The sequence below is a fragment of the Passer domesticus genome, chromosome 1, assembly GCF_036417665.1.
Source record: "Passer domesticus isolate bPasDom1 chromosome 1, bPasDom1.hap1, whole genome shotgun sequence".
Taxonomy (NCBI): domain Eukaryota; kingdom Metazoa; phylum Chordata; class Aves; order Passeriformes; family Passeridae; genus Passer; species Passer domesticus.
Genome location: NC_087474.1, coordinates 51,322,561 through 51,344,780, shown reverse-complemented (window position 1 = coordinate 51,344,780; position 22,220 = coordinate 51,322,561). Strand labels below are relative to the sequence as shown.

General features: G+C 43.7%; 1 protein-coding gene across 2 annotated transcripts; it reads right to left on the bottom strand.

The window, feature by feature from the left end:
- Positions 1-3,406: 3,406 nt before the first annotated feature.
- Positions 3,407-11,644, bottom strand: LOC135300350 (cytochrome c oxidase assembly factor 1 homolog). Of its 2 annotated transcripts, none has more exons than XM_064419710.1 (5): positions 11,525-11,644; positions 11,158-11,260; positions 8,177-8,328; positions 6,220-6,296; positions 3,407-3,742 (listed from the first exon to the last, which is right to left on the bottom strand). In XM_064419710.1, exons 1-5 carry the CDS (start codon positions 11,627-11,629, stop codon positions 3,646-3,648), a joined length of 534 nt encoding a protein of 177 aa, XP_064275780.1. In that variant the 5' UTR covers positions 11,630-11,644; the 3' UTR covers positions 3,407-3,645. The 2 variants fall into 2 exon arrangements, with proteins under 2 accessions (XP_064275780.1, XP_064275782.1); XM_064419712.1 differs by lacking the exon at positions 11,525-11,644 and adding an exon at positions 11,403-11,425.
- Positions 11,645-22,220: the final 10,576 nt, after the last annotated feature.

Here is a 22,220-nt window from a genome sequence, read left to right as displayed (position 1 = left end):
AAAACACAGCCCCTGTGTGCCCATCAGCTCCAACTCAAATAGGTGCAAGTGTTGTAACAGTACTGAGCAGTATCTGCTGCTCCTCAGCTGTAAATTAAACCCTTGCCCTGAATAGTCTGCCACCTTAGTAGTTTCCTTGAGGGTGATTACTGCCTGACAGAAACTATTAAAATCAAAGTAAAGAATAAGAAACAAAACAGGCAATCCAGCAAAGGTCATGAAGATTATGTTTGTTTTAACCACACCAAAAACTGGAAAAGGAACTGCACACATTTTCAAGCCAATAAAAAGAAGTATTTTAACATACTGAACATGATTAAGATGGTTAAAGGATTGTAGCACCTGCTAATGAAGCTGAGAGACCTGGAATTGGAGAAGGCTTGGGGAGGGATCAGTGTCAGGGCAGGGAAAAGACAATGGAGACAGATTCATCTTGGCAGTGTCTAGTATCAGGACAAGAGACAGTGAGTGCACCTTCAAGCACAAAATTCTGTTTAAACATAAGAAAAAGCTTTTTTTTTTTTTTTTTTTTTAATTTTTTTTACTGTGAGAATGGTTGAACACCGTTACAGCTTGTCCAGAGGTTGTGGAGCCTCCACCTTTGGTGATCTTTAAAACCTGACTGGACACACTTTCACGCAATCTGTTCAAGCTCACTCTGGTGGGAGCGAAGCAGTTAGAATAGATGACCTCCTAAGGTTCCTCCCAGCTTTAAGTGTTTTGTGGGATCCAGAGTCTTTTCTCAAAAAATAAAGATTTTCTCAAAAAGAAGAAAAAAAAAAAAAAGAAAAAGAAAAAAGAAAATAACTCCCATAACCCCCCAAAAGCAAAAGAAACCAGTGTTTCAGTGACATGATGAAATCAAAGAGAACCTTATCTTGCTCCAGTGTTCCTCAGAAGAAAAGACTTCCCAGGTTCCCTTTTGAAGTTATTTGGTCTTCCAGCAGCTGCTGGTGGTTCTGAGACCTTTGCTCTCCCTGTTTTCCTGGCATGTTCCAGCTCCCTTGGCTCCTCCTGCTGCATCTGTGTCCTCTGTGAAAGCAGCCCCCTTGGGCTCTGATGTATTTAATGGAAGCCACATGGCCAAAGCTGCTTGGCACTGAACACGCCAGCCTGATGCTTTTTTCTCCTTTTGAATATGTACATCTTAAAAGAACTCAAACATGGAGAGGAAGTGACTTCTGAGGTTCTTCAAGGTCATGAGGCAAGAAACTCAGTGTTTTCAGGCTATTAGGTAGTAAAACAAAGGCAGGGAATTAATTGTGATTTTACTCCTCCCCTTCCATTGATTTGCTGGCTTCCAGCTGCACCCATTGCTTTGCTCCTTCTCTGGGTTTTAAGATTTGATTAAGAGAACCATTGGTATGATATGATGATATGGCCCATTCTCGCAGCTCTGGGGAAGCAATGGGTTGGTTGAGGTGACTGGGAGCCCTCAAAGCCAAAGGGGTGCTCAGGGGAGAAAATGAGAGATGGAGCCTCTTTACAAGCTCTGCCCCCAAGCAAGGTAATAAAATCTCCAGTGTTACTTAGGTTTGTGTGGGGATAACTCCTCCAGGCCTGGAGAATCCAGGGCTGGAGCCAGGCCAGGCAGTGGTGTTGTGGTGCAGCAACTTGTGAAGGCAGCATGGGGACGTTGTATGTGCCAGCTCAAGGGACAGGGAGGTGGTGAGTAAGTGCTGTGCTGCAGGCTGGGGCGACTGGTCAGATTTCTTGGACACCTGAGGACTTTGCAGCCACTGCAGGTCCCAGACTTACTGAGCACACAGAGGTGACAAAAGGCAGAGGAATGGCAATGTGGGCCAGATGCTCCCAATGCAGACACAGGGAGGGACTGAACAGGCTGGGGCTCCTCTCCACAGCCATGGTATCTTTGCAGATTAGCAACAAATCAAAGCTGCAGCCAAGGAAGTGGTAATTGATGGATGGGAAGTGGTTGATTTGGCTTTTTCTTGTCAGCTGTTTAATTTCCCACCAAACTTCTTCAGTGACCAAGAGCTAGAGTCGATCAAGCTCTGAGGCACCAGGTGGCCAGCAGATCTCCATATCCCTGAGGTGTTGTTCTGGATAGTGGTAGTGCAAGGCTAATGTTTTTATATAATATGAAATTTGATTTGGCTTGTATTTTGTTTTGTGAAACCAGTAAACAGCCATTTCAATCTTCAAGCTGGGCAATGCTGTCTTTTTTTGATTAATTCTAATCCTCTCCCTGGTGTGCTGGGCTTTCATGTGGGTTGGGTCAGGTCTCACAAGTGCTGCTCATCCTGACAGCTCTTTGTGAAGTTCAAACTAAAGCACACATGTATCGTTTCATTCTAAAATGGTTTATCCAAGATGCCTCTGCTGTGGCTCCTTAGCATCTCCTTTCTAATAAGGCATTTGCTTTTCAGGTTTGTTCAAAAGCCACCTTGCCCAGTTTGCTGGGTCATTGTTAAACAAGAAAATGCTCACTCTTCTCTTAAAATTCTTTGCTCTAGCTCTCCCTTCTCTATCTAATATTCATGGCTCTTGAAAAGCTTTGCAGTACCTTTGTCCTTGGTGGATTTCTTGGACTCAAATGTAGAAGAAGAGATGGAGAGGTGAGGAACAGAGAATGGAGTGGTATAAGCTCTGGGCTATCCTTAGCTACAGCCTCTCTTAATCTAGAGATTAAGCATCTCTATTGCAGTGAATTCAAAACACTCTTTTGTCTGGATGTTCTTTAGGGCTCCTGTGTTACCTCCTGCTACAGACAGGACAGTTACTTGTATTTTTTCTGTCCCTCAGACTGTGCCTCAGGTTTTGCAATTGTTTGCATAGGCAGTTTGGGATGGGACTGGAAATTGTTTGGGTTTGGGGATTTTTTGTTAGTTTGGCGTGTTTTGCTTATTTCTCAACTTGCTTGGTGATGGGAAATTCTCTACCTGATGGCACAGTCAAAATCTCTCGTTGTAGTCAGAGGAAAAGATGGCAGTGCCTTCATCTGTTCTGCACCCTCCTGAGTGTTTTTCTCCCTAAATGTGCTCTCCAGAACTTGTCAGACAGTGCTGGTGTGAAGCAGTGGCTTCTTCAGTGTGAGCAGCAAGTCTCTTCCTGGAATTCCTAAGCTGAGTGGCCTCAGCTATCTCATGAGCTTTGTAATGATAACTGTGAGGGTCCAAATCTACCTCATAAGTGAAGTCAAGGGTGCTGCTGCTGAGCTTCATCTTTGCTACTTCATCCTTCCTGATTTAGGCAATACCTTGTTGAGAATTGGGGGTGAAACTGAGGCAGTAAGTCTTCTCAAAGTTTTGAGAAGCTGACTTGCCCTGACTTTGGTCTGTCACTGTAAAACAAAGGTCAGTTTCCTGGCAGTTTGTTTATTTATTTCAAATTCATAATACCAGCACACACAGGGCATAACACATGACTTCTCTGCAACAGCAACTCTTTTGCAAGATATTTATTTTAGGCTTCTGTTAAACACATGAATAAACCAGCAAAAGAAAGAAATTACAACTACAACAATAATGAGGTAAATCTTAGAGAGAAAATTGTCTTGAGAGCACCCGCTTAAGTGAAACTGTCACTTGTAACAACTGTGTACATTCACAGCCACAGCAGGATGCAATCGATTAATGGCTCCTTTGGCTCAATGGGAGGTGGAAATGCAGCTGTCCCTGATTTTTAGCTTTCTTGCACACCAATGCTTCCCTCTGAAGAGTGGTAAACGGGAATATTCTGACCATCCCGCAGTTTCAAGGTGACATCCTGAAGGCACCAGCTGACATAAACCAAAGAAGATTTTTAACTTGTAGCAATCACTTTTAACATGGTCAAGTCAGTATAAAAACAGCTGGCTCAGAGAAACAAATAATTCCACACATTCAGTACTTTTAAAAATTCTCTCAAGTGTTTTAAAACTTTGTTTGTGAGAGCCAACTTCTGAAAGCTGTTCTCCCTAATATTGTGGCATAGCCCAGATTTAAAGATCTGGTATGCATGTTTCTATTTGTTGCAATTCAAATAAAAACCTGCCAGCTCTTCTTAGGACATTCCTTCCCTGACCCGGTGCCTTTTTTCCTCTCCATCCTGCGGGTGCATTCCTTGCTCCACTCCTCTCCAGCCTTGGAGCCAGACAGTGTTGCTAAGGAATTATTCTGGCTTGGAAGAGTTTGAACACTGTGTGATCGCTCAATGTGACTGCTGGAAAACCTGACAGGGTACGACAGTGGTTACTCTAAGAAGGAAAATTGCATTTGTTGGAGACTGAGGGGGAGCCTGTTCCTTCCTCTAAGCTCTGCTCCAAACCCACTTCTGAGAAACTGCTCATGCTGCTTTTCCAGCTGGAAAGGACTATTATTTTGGGGTACTAAAATAGGATTTTTTCAAATACTCCTGGCACTGGCCCAGCTCTGCTCTTGCTGGAGTCAGTGCTGAGTACATACAATTAGGTAATTAGGCTGCTGCACCTCTGTGCAATGGGTCTGCAGCAAGACTCTGCTCAGCAGTCCTCTGCTCCCACCCCCAACCCAGCTCAAGCAACCAGGCTTGGGGGTGACCTGTTCGTTCCCCACAGTGTGGCCTGGGGGCTCAACCCTTCTCTTGGTCACTTCAGGGCAGGCAAGAGGAATTTTGTCGTGCCTTGGCTGCCCTTGCCTCTGGGCACCCTCCCCATCCCTGCACTGCCTGCCTCTGAGTGAATGCCACTTCCTCCTGGACCAAACAAGCTCACAGACTCCAAATTTTCTTTTTTCAGTTGTCTTCTTTTTTACAAAATAAATAAAACACTAGGACAGTCTGCACACTCAGAGTGAGATGCATTGCAGTAGCTCTGGTGCCTCAGCTACTCTTGCACAGAGCACTCAAATCCTGGTGCTATTTAGCGCTGTCTGTATCAGTGTGAGAGCTGCCCCGGAAAAGCACCCATGAATTCTGCAGCATCCCACCAGGATGGCCTGCTTACCTGCTCCTTACTCCCAGCCATTTTGCTGTTAGTTCCTCAGTGGAATGCAAGGGCACCAAGTCCTGTCTCAGCCCCAAGTTAAGCTATGCACAGGACCCTGCACCTGGGTGGATTTGGTGGAGTCTTACAGATTTATCTGCCACAAATCCTTTTACAAGCAGATGCCTTTTTCTTTTTTTCTTAGATTTGCAGAAATGTAAAAAGAGCTAACTTTAAAACAAAACTCCAAGAGATGTGTATGCACTGCTGTAGTTTTAACATTTTGCAATCTTCAGTTAACTTCACAGTAACTGTGAACGAGGGAATTGTCTGTAAGGAGGGGCTAAGGAGGAGTGAGGAGATCAGAGCTGAGGCAACAGGAAAGTGAGGTGTACAAGAAATGGGGCTGAGGACCCTTGGGGTTATGCCAGTTTATTAGGGAAGAGGCTAGGTCCAGTATTGAGTTTCTCAAGTCCCAGCCTAGTGCCTTTCTCTTCCTTCCCATACTTACTCAGAAGAGAAATCCAGTAAGTCATGCTCATCTAATTATTAATAGAAAACATCACCAAATGGCTGGGGGCAGCTGAGTAAAAGTTTTGTAGCTTTCAGTTTCTAAACAGAGCTAACAGAAATAACTAACAAGAGATTTGCATCTATCTAGTAAATCTTTTGAGTTCATGTAGTAATTATTTGCTCAGTTCCAGAAACCAGTTTACTGTTGACAAAGGAGGTTTTCAGGCTTCAATATACTATGAAAATGTAAAGTCAATTCTATATGATATGGGATCAGAGTATCCTTCTACTATAATGCATCTGTTCTAGCACCTTTTTTTAACTATAAGGATACTTCTTGGATATCTCAGAAAAACAAATCCTGTTTTTAGCTCATCTCATACAGCTGTGATATAATGTGTGATTCCCTTACTGCAATCTCTAATACCAGACCAGAATTAGGACTGCTGTTCAACAGCCTCTGCACCTCTATGGGGAGGTGGGGTGGGAGGGAGCCTCGCTTTACCTTGGCTCACAGTATTTGGATATGTACTAAGCTACAGTTTGCAGAACACAACACAAAGAAATGTCTCATGTTCCTCTTCTATTCACATTCAGAAAGACAGATTCAGAATATTTCTCAGCTAACTTACATTTTTGTTCTAATGAAAATAATAACTTTTCACCAGGCCTTCAGATGGCAGTTTCTGTTCGATCTGTGTGCATGACCTCAGCATCACACATGACTAAAGCAAATACCCTGCTCTACTCTTTTCTCCTACCACTTCTTTCCCATTTCACCTGTAACCCGCCCAAGTACGCACCACTGACGGGAGTGGTCCATCTCCGAGTCAATGTAGAGGTAGCCTGCCGATTTTGTTCCAGAGACCGGTAACTTTATCTGCAAATGGAAAAGATTCAGCAAAACTTATGAAACAGACATTTATTCCTTCTAGTCAAAGAGCTCACACCTTTTTAACTTTTAACACTATAATTTATTTTCTTACTGTGTTTCAGAATTGGACTGATCTATTCTAACAGCTAACACATGCGTGGCTACACAAGTATGTCTGCTCTGCCATGCATTAATCTCTCTCTGCCTAAAGAATGTACTGTGTTACAACTGCAAGCCTAGGGAAAACCACTGGCTCCCTGAAATATTTATGAGCAAACACCTTTCCTTACCAGAATGTATGGTCATCCAGAGGTGACCTGAACTGTCAGAGCTTCCCATAACCATTACAAGCCTGTATGTTGAGATCCTCTGCATATCAGTCCCTTAACACACACTGAGGCAATATTCATATGAGATATTCAGTGATTCTTTTTTTTCACTGTCACAAATTTTATCATTTATCTGTTTAACAAACAAAGCTGAAGCTGCAGCAGCAACCATGACCAATTGCACTGGGTTTAATATCTGAATAAAAGAAATGTTTCAGGTGTAGCATTTGCTGGTGATGATGCAATCACAGAGAAACTGCCAGGTGTTCACCAACAGACCCAGCAGCTGGGAATGTTGAGAAGTCATTAAATCAACCTGTGGTATAATGACGATTAACCAGTTTATTTCATGAGAACATTAATACTTAGGAGCATGAAAAAGTAGAGAAGAAAGTTGGTGATTTGTGTCTTGGGTGAGGTCAGTAGAAGGCAGGGTTTGACTTCACCCTGAGTCACCCAAGCGATCAGCATTCTTAAACAGTGACATAGGAAAACACCCGTGGGAAAGGTTATCTCCTTTTCAGTCAGTATATGACATTGTGTGGGGTTTTGCACGACTTTTTTCCTTAGATATGTTCCCTGGTGAAATCTATAAAACACGGAAAATGTTTTGGTCCAGGGTATCATGTAAGTGCAGCCTGGCTGAAGTGAAATCGAAATTAATTTTATGTGAGCTGGTCAAAGGTTGGGGTTTTTTAATCTTACCCTGATAGTCATATTCCTTCATTGTATTATCTGACCCATTCCTTAATGCCCTTTCTTGGTCCCTGGCATTCATAACTACTCACCAGTAAAAACAAAATTATTCCAATGTGACGAGTTACCCTAGTGAAGGACCTGGAGAGGTCGCTAGGGGCAATCGGTGTTAGCAAAACAAGTGAAGGGCAGCCAGTTGTGAGTGTAAAAACTCTGATGGAAAGTACTCTTGAGGCATCAATGCCAAGTGGAAGTGGACTTGTTTTTGCAAGGTTTTGCCTGGGCCCAGCCCTCAGCTGATACAAGGCAGCCTTGTGCAATACTTCAGCAGCCAGCACAGCATTCTCCAGTCACTGAGTAACCCTCACACTCAGTCTCAGGCTGGGGAGCTGTTCTCAATGACACAAGCTTACAGGTGCTCTTAAAAACCACACCATTTATGCTGTACCACAGCATAGCCTGTAAGAGGCTGTAAAACTGCTCTGAATAAAGCCCTAAAAACTAGCATGGGACATATCTGGGGGGTAAAGAAAGACAGGTGCTATTTTAAAGCTGGATCTGATACGTCTCTGAAAATGATTTTGTGGCTTACAGTGTGAGGGGGGAACTGATCGTCTTGAGAGTTTCCTTGACATTGTGTGATGGGCCCATACAGCACAACACGGAGATGCTGCTCTTCTGTTTCTAGGCTAGTAGATTTACGCTCTGGAAATCCAATCCGTTTCTAGATCAACCAGTATTCCATCCTGCTGCCTTCCAGTGCCCCCAGGTGACTCATGACCTGCTGAAAATCTCCTGGCTGATCTCTTGTCACCTGACATCTCGGGACGCCATCCTGTGACGCTGCCCGCCCAGAGTTACCCGCGCTCTTTCTGTGTCCACGCGATTGCTCCCATCTGTCAGGTGGATGTTGTGAACCTTAAGAGGGGGGGCACCCAGGGCTGCCAGGGCATCAGGATTGCTGTTCAGTTGCTCCAAAGCTTGCTGGTAATACTGCGTCCTGGCAAAACTTTCTAGTTTTGAGAGAAACAGGTTAGTGAGGAGACTGTTCACTTAAAATCAAAACATAAGCTTAAAAAAAAAAAAAGACATTTATCCAGACTACCACACCCTCCCTGAAATACAGTCCAAAACTATTAATTAGGAGAAATTTGGCTAAAGGAGGAAACACACCCTTACATCAGAGAAGAAAATGTTATTCAGCTCATTTAAATGAAGAAGGCTCTGAACATAGCCTGTTCCATTCTACAGGAATGATCTACAGCTCAGCTTACGGCTGTGTCTCCCCACTTTTCATGCATTTGTAGGTTATCTAAAAGGAAGAGGAAAAAGGTACAAGGACGAATATCTGAAATGTTCTGATAAAAATTCTATTTTTTTGGTTTTTTTCTATTTGAGGCACATAAAATACTTTAAGAATGGAGAATATCTTGGGAGACATTGAGAGGGGAACAGCTGCTGCTGTGGTACTCTAGCTGTGGTCTTGGTACAGCTTTCCAAGTGGCAGCCATGAAGTTACAACTCTGCTGACGGATGCCTTAGAAGGGAGGTGCTCAGGAGCACCACTCGAGTTACTGGTCAAGCAGCCACAACAGCACTGCACATGCATGCAGCAGTGCAGGCACATGCAGGACAGCTGCTGCTCTGTATGGCTGTGAAACGCTGTACCCTGGTTACAAATGGACAGGGCACAGCTGAGGAGCTGGAGACTTCCTGACCCTCCTTATGGAGACAGAGCTTTCCTTATTAACAGCTTTATGGCTGTCTTGCTGGGGTTACTAGATCAGCTTAACTTCACTCTTTCGACATCAAGAAGGGCAGAGTTAAGCTAAGAGTGTGTAATTGTTAAATACTACTCTGGCAACTTTGCCTTCACCTTTCAAAGGGTTTAAAACAAGGTTTAAGGTTTGTTTCTTGGTCTCTTAGCTGTCAGTATTAATCTTGGAGCATGAAGCAGAGAGGTGCTGCCCTCTCTCCCCAATTAAAGGCATCCCCTGTAAGCAGGGAGTGTCCAGTTGGCATAGAAACAGCTTTGCTAGGCTGTCACCTGTGTTGGTCCTCCTGTGTCCCTCTGGTGCATGCTAAGAAGCTCCAGCTAAAGGGGCTGCAGCATGCCTGCCCCTTCAGTACCTATAAATCATGGCAAACAGCCACTCACACCATGTGAAAAGTATGTTGTGGTCATCCTGCAGGCTGGAGGAGAAATGGATTCTAATTTCCTGGTGCTCCTTCTCAGCTGTTCCTTGTTAGCATCTCATGCATTAGACATTAAATGCCCAACTAATCCATTTGTCCCCACATCTTTTGGTAGGGGAGCTGAAAGCATGCTGGAGTTGGCTGAGCAGACTGCTTCCACGAGAAGGGTGTGGAGGTGATGAGAGTAAGTAGAAATAGGATTACCTATTTGTACAAGCTTGCACAAAGACCACGTGCATGCAAACTTTCCTTCAGCCTAAAGGAAGGGAAGGGAAAGAATCCTTTCCCATTGCTCCCACAACTATGGAGGCCACTCGCTCCTCACTAGTCCATGTATGGGCTGGTTCTGTGCACCGGGCAGAAGGCACTGGGATAGCCCCAGGCATGAGCCAAAGGAGAAAGGCTCTAAGTGTGGCCCCTGTGTCTGTTTAGAGGATAGAGAAGGACACATTTGGCTGCAGAAAATGTCCTCTCAGCAGCCTGGCTGAGTTACCAGGCAGCTGCTCAGTGGCCACTGAAATCACAAGAGGGCCCGAAGTGGCCATTGCAATGTGCCACCTGACTGCACAGCTAAGGCATGTGGGGAACCAGCCCTGGGGCTTGCTGTGTAGCACAGGGGGTGACTAACAGTGCTGAAGCTGAAAATTAAAAAATGCTAATGTCCTTGTTAAAGCCAGATTCAATATTTTAAAGCATAAGGATCATATTTCTGTCATGTACTCCAGAGCTTGGGGGCATGAGCTGCCTAAAATTAAAGTCTGCTTTCCAGCCCTGTCTGATTTGTTATTAATATGTGTAAAATGAAGGGGAGGATTCAGAGCTTATCTGAGGGCTTGAGAAACAGGCTTGGCTACACTTTTTTCTGGCAGTATCCTCTGGTATCAGGGTAGGTGAAAAGTAATAACATTTGATAGCACCAACAAGGGAGAGGCATAGGGCCAAGAGGCCTATGGCACCCCCTGAGAGAGAGCCAAAGCTTATTTCTGCTCTGATGCTAACTATCTAAAAGCAGTTTTAGAAAAAATAAATGTATAATTTGGACTAATAATACGGATTCTTGGCCAAAGACACATAGCAACTAGAGATAAACAACTAGATATAAACAGCAACATCACCTGTCTAGCTTTTGTCTTTGTTCTGGTCTTCTCAGTACTGACTGCTCTTACCTGTACTTCACTGGGGAGAATGCTCATGATTTCTTAGCACTTCACAGGTGTGCTGTGTTTAAGGGCCAGCACTATACAGAGATTTACAGATAAAACTGCTAGACTTTAACACCTTCTCACAGATGGTCCTCTTTTACTGCCCAGTTACAAAACCTCAATTAAGAAATGAAACCTGCATTACAGCAGGTGAAGCTTTCACTTCACCATCACCCTCAGGAAACCCCCAAAAACCAGACTTTCTTCTGACCACAACAGCCTGCTCCCTATGCAATATGTGCCTCTGGAAATGCACACAGCAGTTCTTGGGAGAGCAAAAGCCCTGAGGATGAAAAAAGTGGAGCCCACAGAGGCAGAACCTAGAAGCTCTTCCCTTAATTTCATCTGCTTTTCACAACTTGCATGCTGCTATTTTCCCCACTAGACAAAAGCCAGTGAAAGGGGCAGAGGAGAAATAAGGTTGCTAACAACACCAAGACTTACTTTGCATAAGATTATACATCACGATGCATCCCCCGCCGCTGAACAGTCCCATGAAAACAGCCATTTGCTGCAGTTTTCTCAGAGAAGCTGGCATTTTTACTCCCTGAAAAGAAAGAGAAGACAGTTGTTGTAAAAGAAGAAAGCCAAAGGGTTACTTCCCCCCTCCTCCTCTTTCCTAAAAGCCCTTTCCAACCAGGCCTGAATGAAAGCGCAGCGCACAGGCACCGAGCTTGATGGGGCCCCACCATGCGCCCAGAAGGAAGAGTGGTGAGAACACAGCAAACCGGGAACCCAGCTGGGTTGAATGTGTTTATTCAACTTCTTTTAGTGATGCCACCACTTCACTAATTGCCGAGAAGAAAATGACCTCCCTGGCGTGGCCGGGGGCCAGTGCCGCGGCACTGTGGCGGGGGCTCCCGGTGCCCGAGTGTTTGCTCGCACACTGCGCACATTCAGGCTCCGGGCACTGCATTTCTCTCTCGAGTAAACTCCTCTAAAGTAAACACGCTCGCGGCAGGGATGGATTTGGCCTTGAGTGGTAAGGGACAGAGCCAGGCCAGCACTGTGCCAGCAAAGATAATGGAGCCAGGGTGTGTGTATTCTCTTGTGTCAATTTTTTCCCCAAGCTGTGGATAAACAGGAAGTCTCTTCCAAGCTATTTTCTTCCTTCCCATAACCCCCCACCCTCCCAAACTTGCCCTTTTAATGAGTCATAATTTTGACACTTGAATGCATGACCCAGCAGAATAAGAAACACTTCCACAGTTTGTGTAAGAGGGGGACTGAAGAACTGAGCTAATGCTCCTGCCCACAGCAGGTTAGCAGGAGTCAAGCTGAGTTGTCAGTGGGGGCGTAGCACTATGCTTCAGGCTGTGGCAAGATAGGACTTGAACAAGCATCTAAGTACTGGCTTCTGCTCTTGATTCTCTTGGAGCTGGGATGGGAGGGAGGAATGGTCTTGACAGCAATTTTAAAAAAAAATAGCAGAAAGCCTTTCTTTTTCAATAGGCACCATAGGCATATGAGTAATTGGGGAAGCTGTATGGGATTTCTAATCCCAAAGGCTTCACACCCCAATACTTGTCACACGACACTGTGACTTAAGTGCTACGCTCAATGAGAGCTGATTAATAAACCAAGGCCCAAACCAAAATGTAACCAGAAATGTGACCTGGGCAAGACTGTTTGAGCCCTGTTGTGGAAACCACCTCTATAGGCATCCCTCAGGTATGTCTTAGTCAGGTATTGTTCAGCAGACAACCACAGTTGAGCAAGGGTGGAGACAAGTGTCAGAACTTCTTCCCGTGGTGGCCAGGTCAGGGTGATAGGGGCAGCCTCCCTCTGCTCACCTCTCTGCTGACATGTCCTCATGCTGATGCTTGCATGCTCTAAAATGAGGGAAACTCAGACTGCCCAAGGAAGAGGTCACAGCACCAAGCCTGTCTGAGCTCAAGAGAAGTATGGATAATGCTCTTGGGCACCTGGTATGATTTTTAGGGTGTTCTGTGCAGGGACAGAAATTGGACTCCATGATCATTGTGGGTCCCTTTTAACTCAACATATTCTATGATTCTACAAAACTGTGAATGCAATTCAGGTATAAATTTCATCTCCTGCCCTGTTGGCATTAGCACTCAGTTGTAATGCATGCTATTCCTAGGCTGAATGCTTTCCTTATTTCCTTGATTTTTAAGAACCCTTAGTATTTAAGTTTACTGTTTAAATAATTTCAGATTTGTGGATGGCTAGCAGTGATGGCAACCCAGAGAGGCATGTGGGTGTTATACCTATTTTATGCCCCAAAATGCCATTAGTATTGTCAGCTATCATCTCTCTCACTCCTGATCTGTTTCTGTGATGAGTTTTTCTTCTCACTTCCCCTGGGGAACTTGAATGGCATGAGAAGTTACAGCAGAGGAAATGTGCAAGTGGTTTTACAGAGAAACAGCGTTAGTCATTTCACAAGGACAGTGAGAACTTCCTGCTCGCCTGCTTGTGTTTGCAACTTTCCTTAAATCCCCACAAAATCTGATTAATAACCAAGTTTCTTATAAGATTCATCTGGCCAGGAGGAGGCTCTGACACCAACACCACATAACAGGGATGGGGGAAAAAACTCCGTGGTAAATCTAGAGGAAGGATCAGATATAACAGTTTGTGACCTGAGGCATTTGTTTTTGCCCCTTTCAAAGTTGTGGCCAGGCAAAATGTGCTTTCTGTGATTAAATTCAGGGTAATTGAATGCAAATGTCTGGGGGTGGGGGGTGCTGCTGGCACTTCCCACCCTTACTCAGTTTGCTGAGTAAGGGTGGGAAGACAGGGAGCTCTTGCAGCAGCAAGGTTTTGACTGGGGCTCAGAGGACCTGCCTGGTAAACAGCGGAAATTAGAGGCTCTGCAAACTTGCTGTCAGTGGGTTTGAGGTTTGTTAGGTCTCACGGTCTGCTCACACCCCGACACGGGAAATGCATGGAAAGTAAGAAAAGCTTATTGCTGATCAGTCACATGCTCACACACACTCTCATCACCACCTCCGCTCCAGTCTGCAGTGTAGAGACGGTGCCATCTGGCAAGGGAGCTTGGCAGCTGAGCAGTGGTGATCCCATTAAGCATGCAGCACGCCTGGCTGCTCCTAAGGTGCTGCCCCTGCCCACAGCTGTCTTCTGCTGCTGCTCCTGCTGAGGCAGAGATGTGGAGAGCTGAGGTGCACCCAAGTTGTGCACCGAGGTCTGCATTGCTCATTTTCAGTCACAGTTGGAAGCCCATGGGCTGGACCACCCCACCCCTGTCTAGCTTTTGATGCTCTTGTCCCACTTGTTTCTCAGCTGTTTTCCCAACCCAATCCTATAACAGCACACTGTGGGAAAAGGTTCAGAGCTACACATTTTAACAAGCCTCTCAATCCCACAATTCCATGCCAGCCTCCAAAACCAAGGACAGAATTGACTTTGGAGCCTACAGCATGCCCCACAGAGGGGCTGCTGCTTCCTTTCCCAGCCATCGTGGTCCCTTGTGGAATGGATGTTTGAATATTGCAGCCTTGAGCATCCTTTGGCACACAGCTGCTAGTGACTTCAGAATGGTGACAGCTTGCAGAAGACCAAAACGTATTAAGGATCTGTTGTCTGCAAAGACTCGCCAGTTGGATTTCTGTCCTGTGGCCAACTGTGTTTGCTGCTCTGTTGGCTGCTCTGCTGAAGTGCCATGGGAGTGGCTCACTAAGGAAGGGAAGCAGAGTCATGCCCAAGGTGTGCCTCCTGTCCTGAGCCTTTATGAACATGACACACGGCTTGCAAACTGCAGGGGCTCTCCCAGGGAAGGACCAAACCCCCTCCACTTTGTTGGCCACAAAGGGATCAACTCTAAGTATTTGAGAGAATTTTATAGCTACAACATGCAATTGCCTCCTAAGCAGGAAGTTCGTGCTGCTATCTGTGGTGATCTCCCCTGAGAACTGTTATATCTCTAAAAAAGTATGCAAGTCAGTTGGGGGAAAACCAGACTTTTACACAGCCAGTAATGAAAAAAACACAATTTCCAAGCTATGCTGTTCTGCAAAGACATCTTTTCCTCCATGTTATTTGCAGTGGTAAGAAAGATTAAGTGGAGATTAGCACTCACAAAAACACTGAAGCCACAGTTACCAATAAGAGACCTTAAATTGTTGTAAGTAGTGTTCTCAAAACATAACTGTTAAAGAGCAGAACACCCTAATAATGGTGATGTTCACTTTGTGCCCTCAAAAATAGCAGGATATGGAGGAGAAGGCTTGAGTTTGAAGCTAAGTGGGACACAGACTGTTAACAAGATTTAACAAACTCCCAGGGTCACATGTGAAATGGTGAGTTACTGCAACAGTAAAGTCTGGTTTAAATTAGACTTTGTTTTCTTCACAGAGGATCTTCTAAAAATAGGCTGGCTTAAGAGAGTCTCCTTTATTTTGGCAAATTTGGGTTTTCTGTTTGGTCTCTGAAATTTGTGTGGCAGAAGTTGGTGTTGGGCACCTCCACCAAAGGTAGGTATTGGAGAAGAAGGGCATTTTCACCATAAACATCAATTTTGTTTACCCTGGAATTGAGCAAGGGAGCTGGGGCTAGGAGTAGGTTCTATGGGGAAGGCATTTCCTCCTCCTTCTCCTTGTCCTTGTCTTCCTCCTGGTGCTACAAAACTCCACCAGCATCTCCAGCCTCTTGGTGCTACTACAGACCAAACAGCAAACAGTAATACTGCTCTGAAGCAAGAGACAAGCAACTTGATCAATGCAAACTCGGTGTGATCACAGCTGCCTGTCTCAATCTGGGCCACTGCCTACCCACCTGGCCAGGACAATATAGTGCCAGGCCACCTCCACAAGCAACTGTGAGCCTTTAAACCACCTTGAACAACTGCAGTCCTGAGGTGTTGGACTGACACACTAAACAGGTGCAGCAAAAGACTACTATTAAATTAAATTAAAATTTATCAGTGGACCTGAACACAGACCTGAGCATCTAACTTCAAGGCTGGAATTGCTGCTGACCCTTCTGCAGTAGAACTCTCCCTGGGCTGGTGGGTTTTTAATTGGCCTTGGGCACAGCTTTTCAGCAAACCACCCAGGAAGTCACAGGAGATGAAGGGAATGTCAGGCAAACCACACACGAGCACACACTTGTATTTCATATTCTTGCTTTCTTGCCCATCCATTGATCTCCTAAGATCCATAAGGCAGGCATCTGGGTGCAAACCTATTTCTATACTAATAAGATACTAGGACAACATTTTTGACACATTTTTTTGACACTCACTGTCTACAACATCCCTTCATCATCAGTACTCTCACCAAAAACAGGACAGTACAGCAGAAGTGTTCTGACAGGATCTCAGCATATTATTTTTCCCTTCTTTTCTGGTAATAGCCTCAACATAATATTTACCTCATTTATGAGAGGTAAAAGCACAAATTTTTGACCCTGCCAGCATGTTCAGAAGCATCAAAGACTTTGCATGTACAAAGTGCCTTCAACAAGACCTCAGAAACTTGTAAAGTCTGCTTTTCTTCTTTTTCCCCCTTGGTTCAGATGCACTGAAAGCACATATTCTGGCATTTAGACAGGTACAACATCTTTTTAGACAGCTTTGAAATAGTCTCTTCCAGGATCTCCTTGTGAATCAATTCCTAGATTTGTGTAGCTGGCCCTGGTGAGAATGCTTTAAGGGGCCCACTCTACATATGAGAAAGACTACTGGCAAGAAAGCCAAGAAAGACTGTTAAGTTTATTTTCTACCTTTGCTACTAACTAATTAACAATCAAGAGAAAGTAGTCAATAAAGTGATTAAGGACTCTAAACAGTCATCTCATTCTTGTACCACTTCTGCAGTACACGCTACAAAGCAGTTGGTCTTCTCAGTCAGCACAAAACGTGCATGATGCCTTCAGATATCTGAGTTTCATTTCATTTTTCTCCTCTCTTGGGCACTCTTATTTTCATGTTTCTATTCTATTTACAGAATAAAATTTCTGTTCTGCTGTCACAGACAACTTCCCTTTGTGCTCTTAAGCTGCACTGTCTCATCTGGTTTGCTCACCTGCACTGCATTTCTCTTCCTCCTGCCCACCCACCTTCACCCCTCTATGTGCCCTCTTCCCTGAAGAATATTGCACCACCACCGTGGTGCTGAGCAGACAGAAGCAGTGGGGCCACCATTCCTACTGTCCAAGGAGTCCTATTGTCTCCTGCTGTCCCTCAGTTTATCTCTCTGTGAATAGAGCCTGTCCTCCTAATTGTGGGTAACAAAGGTGGGTGCCAAAATCCTTCACTGGTTTTCTCTAAGTTGGAAAGATGCTACAGCCTAGTTTTTTCAGTCGTTTTGAAGGCCAGGCCCATGTGCCAGCAGTTCAACATCCTGCTCCAGATCACTCTCCAACACAACTAGAGCTGCCCCTACTTTGTACTGAAATACAAGGGATATATCGCAGAAAAAAAGGCACAAACAGGGCTTATTATTAGAGAACCAGGATAATTATACCTACAGTGTGACCCATTTTTGCTGCTATTGGAGGATGGCATTATAGGTTAATGCCTAATAATCTGTCATTAACATCTCTAATTGCATGTTTCTGTAATTGGACACCATGGAGTTGGGAAGAAGGTGTCAATGTTCATCTTTCACATTTTAGAGGTGAATTGCAAAGGATTTAAGAGTAAGAATTCATAAGTAGGGTAAATGAAAAGTTGCATCCAAGGTGCAAGAAGAAAAGATCAGTGGTGTTTACAGTGAGTGGTTTACCTGAGAAAGCTGTGGGACAGCTTCTTGGCTTCCTTGCTGCTGGGAGTGAGGTCACGAATTCTGCAATCCAAAGTTCAAAAGAATTGCTTTATGCTGTCCCTGTGCCTCTGCACAGCCTGCAACACAGGCCAGCTTCCAAATGGGCATGTTAAAACAAAAGAATCGTATAAAGAAATAGCAAATAGAGTCCTTTGACTGCCTCATGCTGTCATGATGAGAGGGAATAACACTCTGTGCTTGGCAGAAAGGGACTGTCAAGCCAGTGAGATTCTCAGTTTGATGTGTGTTTCCCATATATAATTGCCTAGAATAAGCTCACTGAACCTGCAAGGTAAGGGAGCATGGAAGAGTACAAAATCATTTCTCATGGAAAGAGTTTGCAATTCTTTCTATGCAGTGGTAATTACTTCTGTTTCTTAGCAGTTTGTGGGCATTTATCTATGTCCAATACACTCATTATGCTGAAGACATTGACAAAATCTCAAAGCCAAAACCAATATCCAATCTAGCTTTAAGTCAACTTACTAAATCCTGATACATGTGAAAGAATCAAAAAACACCACAAATCTGTGATAACTTTCTTGGCCAACAGGTGACATTTTATCTTGTAAAAGGAAAAGAAAATGGTCTCAGAACTTCACCCAAGTACTGCAGATGTCATTGGGCTAGGAACTCTATGTGGTTATGTTAAAAACCTGGAAGTTTACCAATCCAATTGTGATAAGGATTATGCTTGTTTGTAGTTTTTCTGACTTCAATAATATCATCCACATGCCCACATTAAACAGGCATGCAGTAGACAGTGATCTAAAGGTACTGAATGCCAGGGGGTGCAGTCATAGGGGAAAAATGTTTAAAGCAGGAACATAGTGTACATCACATGATGCTTGCTCCCTTATTTGCCTCCAGGAATGGTGGGGTAAAAGATGTGATGTGGTCTGCTCTGCTGTGGTCAGCAAGAGCCTGATTTACAAAGCTTTTAAAAATATTGGTGGAGGTGGGAAGGTCTGCAGTCTTGTGCCCAAACACCTTGTTGATCTAATGCTTTTTATTATACGGTATTACAGCAGTACATACTTTTGGCACTTAACAAACACCCCACTCCTATTCTTACTTCCTACTGAAAACCAAAACTTTAAAAAAATGCTACCCTAATTCCTCTCAGATGGGGTAAGTTTATTTCAAGTGCTCTTTTTTACACCCTTGTTTTTATACAACATGGCCTCTCCTTCAGAAAAGAAGGACTCTACTCTTCTGAAAGTCAAGTCCCTTTTAAATGTGTGTGATCAACACTTACAGCCCAAAGCTTTAAAGAAAACTAATTACTTTCGAACATCTTGGACACCTGGATCAGTTCCAGAAGTTGGTCCTTGCCCATATGAACAGAACTGGTTCAGTATCAGCTAAATCTATTAACACAAATTAGGATCTGGGGAAAAGCTCACCTCAAAGACTCGTGACTTTTTAATAAGCATTGGGGACCAAAATCAGCACAAGATCAGCTGGGATTCTGACCTAGAAACATTCTATTATCAGAAAGACAGAAAAGGGAAAAAATAATTATGATGGGAACCATAAAAGAAAGAAAAGAAGCTCCCATAGTACTTGAGGTTTTCTGTTCAGACAGATCCAGCTTGTTAACTTGTGCACAGAGCTGTGCAAGATGGAGAGTGCAAAAGGGAAAGGGAAGTGATGGAACCTGCCACACTGCACATGCAGCTTCTGGAGTCAGGTCTTTAACTTCATCTGGGGAGTAGCTACTGATTTATTCATCCACCCTTGGAAAAAGGAGAAGTTATATTGGATGATCACTAAATAGTTGGACATGAATCAAATTCCCTTCCAAATATGAGTCAGGACAAGAGGAATTTCAGAGAACAGCTGATTGCAATCCATATTTTTGTCTTCAGAATATGTGTGGGAAAGATTTTAAGGAATAAATATTTCTGTGTTTAATACTTTGAATATGATTTACTAAATCTTCAGTCCTTCAATAGCTCCTGTTAGGGAAGGCAGGGATTTTTTTTCATTTTGCAGAGCTGTGGCAGAAAAAGACTGAACAGCTTCACAGGAAGTCAGTACCAGGTCAGACACTTGATTCCCAGAGACCTGGGCTGTTCCCTGCCCATTCCCTCTCTAAGGCTAAAACATGCCAGACTAGACAGATTTGGCAGAACTTCAGAGCTCTTCCCTACAGCAAACCTACCTTAGAGATATGGGGACAAACTTTCCTTTATGGAGCTACAGCACAGGGCTTTGTCCAGCAAGGAGGCGTGATTGTCCAAGAGCTGGACAAAAGCACAGACCACACCTTTTTGTACTGTTGATGGGTGAGATTTTTCAAAATGTTGTGTGCTTTATGTGTGCTCAATAGATGATACCTTTACAGGATCATTGCCTTCAAACAGATCTTTGAAAATTCAGCATCTGCTTTATAGCATTTTAAAGACACTAGTAGCTTTCAAAAAGGGCTGCTGACAACATACACTATTACCTCAGAAAATGGTAATCTTCAAATACCTGTTGTGGGGTTTGTTGATTAAACACTAGATTACCAAAAGCTCAATACAATGAAATTTCACATATGTGGCATATGTGAGACACATAGGTGGGCTGTGATCCATTTCTATTTGTTTGTGTTTTATTTTCCCATCACATGCTACTCAGCTCTGTGGTGGTGGGAATAGGAAGAATGGTGGATACCACTTTCATACAATATTACTCCTAGGGACCTCTGCTTACACAGAAAAAGCCCCTGCTTAATGTTACCTCCAACCTATCCATGATTTTTTGCAGTTTGTATGATACCAGCACAAACAAAGCAGAAGACAGAGCTCCCAGGTTTCACAAGCAGCCCAGGGACTGACTCACTATCACTGTGGCTAAAACTATAAAATTTGGGTGTCTCAATTCACACATGCAAAAATAAGTGACTAAACACTTCCTGGTTCCAACTTTGCTGGAAGATATCAATATTTCATGGCTGCAAAGTGCTCTAACAGCCTAAAATGTAATTTTACTTAGGCATGCAATTGCCCATGTGCAGTACACATGTTAAGAGCACGACAGTGTGTTTCAGACAAAAACAATAAAATATTTTGTAGTCTGGCAGAGGGCATGTTGTAGGACCAGCAGAATAATTATAGCAGCTGCAGTTGGCACTTATTAGAAAATTAAAGAAGCTGTTAACAGGTCATTAATAATCTGTGACTACCTGCCTTAATAGTATTCAGTCAACAGGCACGAAGGTGAGGGGGTGGAGGAAACACTCACAACTTCCTCTAAGCCACTGTAGAAGACCAATACCCTCATTTATCATCACTTTGTAATCTGCTTGTTTACTTCCCTCCTGGCGTCTCTTCCCACTGGCTCTTCTCTCACTGCTGACTCTCACACCAAAGGACAGCAAGGCTCTTGGCCAGGGAAGACACCTGCAACAGCCAGTCCCAGGGGAAAGCCAGCCCACTCTGCAGTGTCTCAGCCTGGTAGCTGTCTCCCTGCTCTCAGAGCTGCCTGTAAACACCTCTCCTGAGTGTACTGTCCTACTTTTAAAGACTATTTTGTATGTAAGGTATCCCTGTCCACCTACAGCACATTAGGATTTGTTCTCTTGTGTCTTGGTCCTTGCCTCCCTTGTGTAGGCAGATGGCTGGAAGAGGGGGAAAAGCAACTTGTCCCCTGCTTCTTCAGACAAATACACACTCTCCAGAGCAGACAGATGCCCTAAAGTCAGATTGAGGGCATCAATTCATCTTTTGGGTTCAGTTGTAGAGTATAAAACATTTGTGGGCTCTGGTCTAATGCTTTTTGACATTGTCAGGCCCCCTTCAGTGAACCACTGCCTTGTAACCAACTTGACAGCAAGTATTGTTCTACATTTATTAATACTGTACATGTTATCTTCAAACTGACAGGTTCCAAGGCCAGGCATCAGCTGGGCTCAGCTCTGACTTAGAAAAAAAAAAATTCAGACAATAGCACAGACCTCCTGCTGCTAAAGATGCCTTCACCATGCTGCTGCCACATGGTTTTATCCTTTCAATCTCAATTTTGCAGTAATTTTTCTTTTGCTTGAAGTCTTAAAATATGAAGTACCTGCTTCCCTGCACCCTCCTCTTCTTGGCTTCTTTAGGAAAAGATTTTGGTTTTGCTGCTTTGTGGTTTTTTTTGTTTTTTGGTTTTTTTCCCTGAGTCTTCTTTTAATTTATTCCTTCCTCTTTCATTTGGATGCAAACCTATATTGCAGAAACTTGAATCTACATAAAAGTTAATTAACTTCAGAAACTGTTTCTCCTCTCTTCTCCTTTCTGTTTTTTGGTTTGCTTATTTTTTTCTGGGTTTTTTTTTTTTGTGTGTGTGTGTTTTGTTTTTTTTTTTTTAACTAAAGCCACTATAATTTTCTATTATTTTTTGAATGTTCAGCTTAATGGGTTACGTTTACTTAGTCAATAAGCTGATGATGCCCATGACAGGACAAGAAGTGTTTAGCTAGCAGCAGGGATAAAAAAAAAATCAATATCTCCAAGCATTTGGCAGCTTTGTGGGCAGGAAATAATTTGTATTCTCTGGTTTAAATCAATGACCTTCTTTTCTTTGCTGTTCCAACAGGAAATTATAAACTCTGTGAACGCTATTTGCATAGTGCCTTCTGCAATACACTTGTATATGCCTGGGAAAACAGTATGTTAACCCTAGCAGTGCTCCTCTGAGCTACCTATGAAAGAAACCAGGTACTTTAGCACAGAGCTTTTCAGCAGGCACTTGTATTCATTAGAAGCAGAAATAGTCTAGAGAAAG

What these genes read in the sequence shown, in the direction of transcription:
- LOC135300350 (XM_064419710.1), bottom strand. Translation starts at nt 11,629, where the DNA reads ATGCAGTGCCCGGAGCCTGAATGTGCGCAGTGTGCGAGCAAACACTCG. An exon ending in GATGTATAATCTTATGCAAA is followed by an intron (nt 8,329 to 11,157) that starts GTAAGTCTTGGT and finishes TCTCAAAACTAG; the next exon opens with AAAGTTTTGCCAGGACGCAG. An exon ending in ATGGACCACTCCCGTCAGTG is followed by an intron (nt 3,743 to 6,219) that starts GTGCGTACTTGG and finishes GGTTTATGTCAG; the next exon opens with CTGGTGCCTTCAGGATGTCA.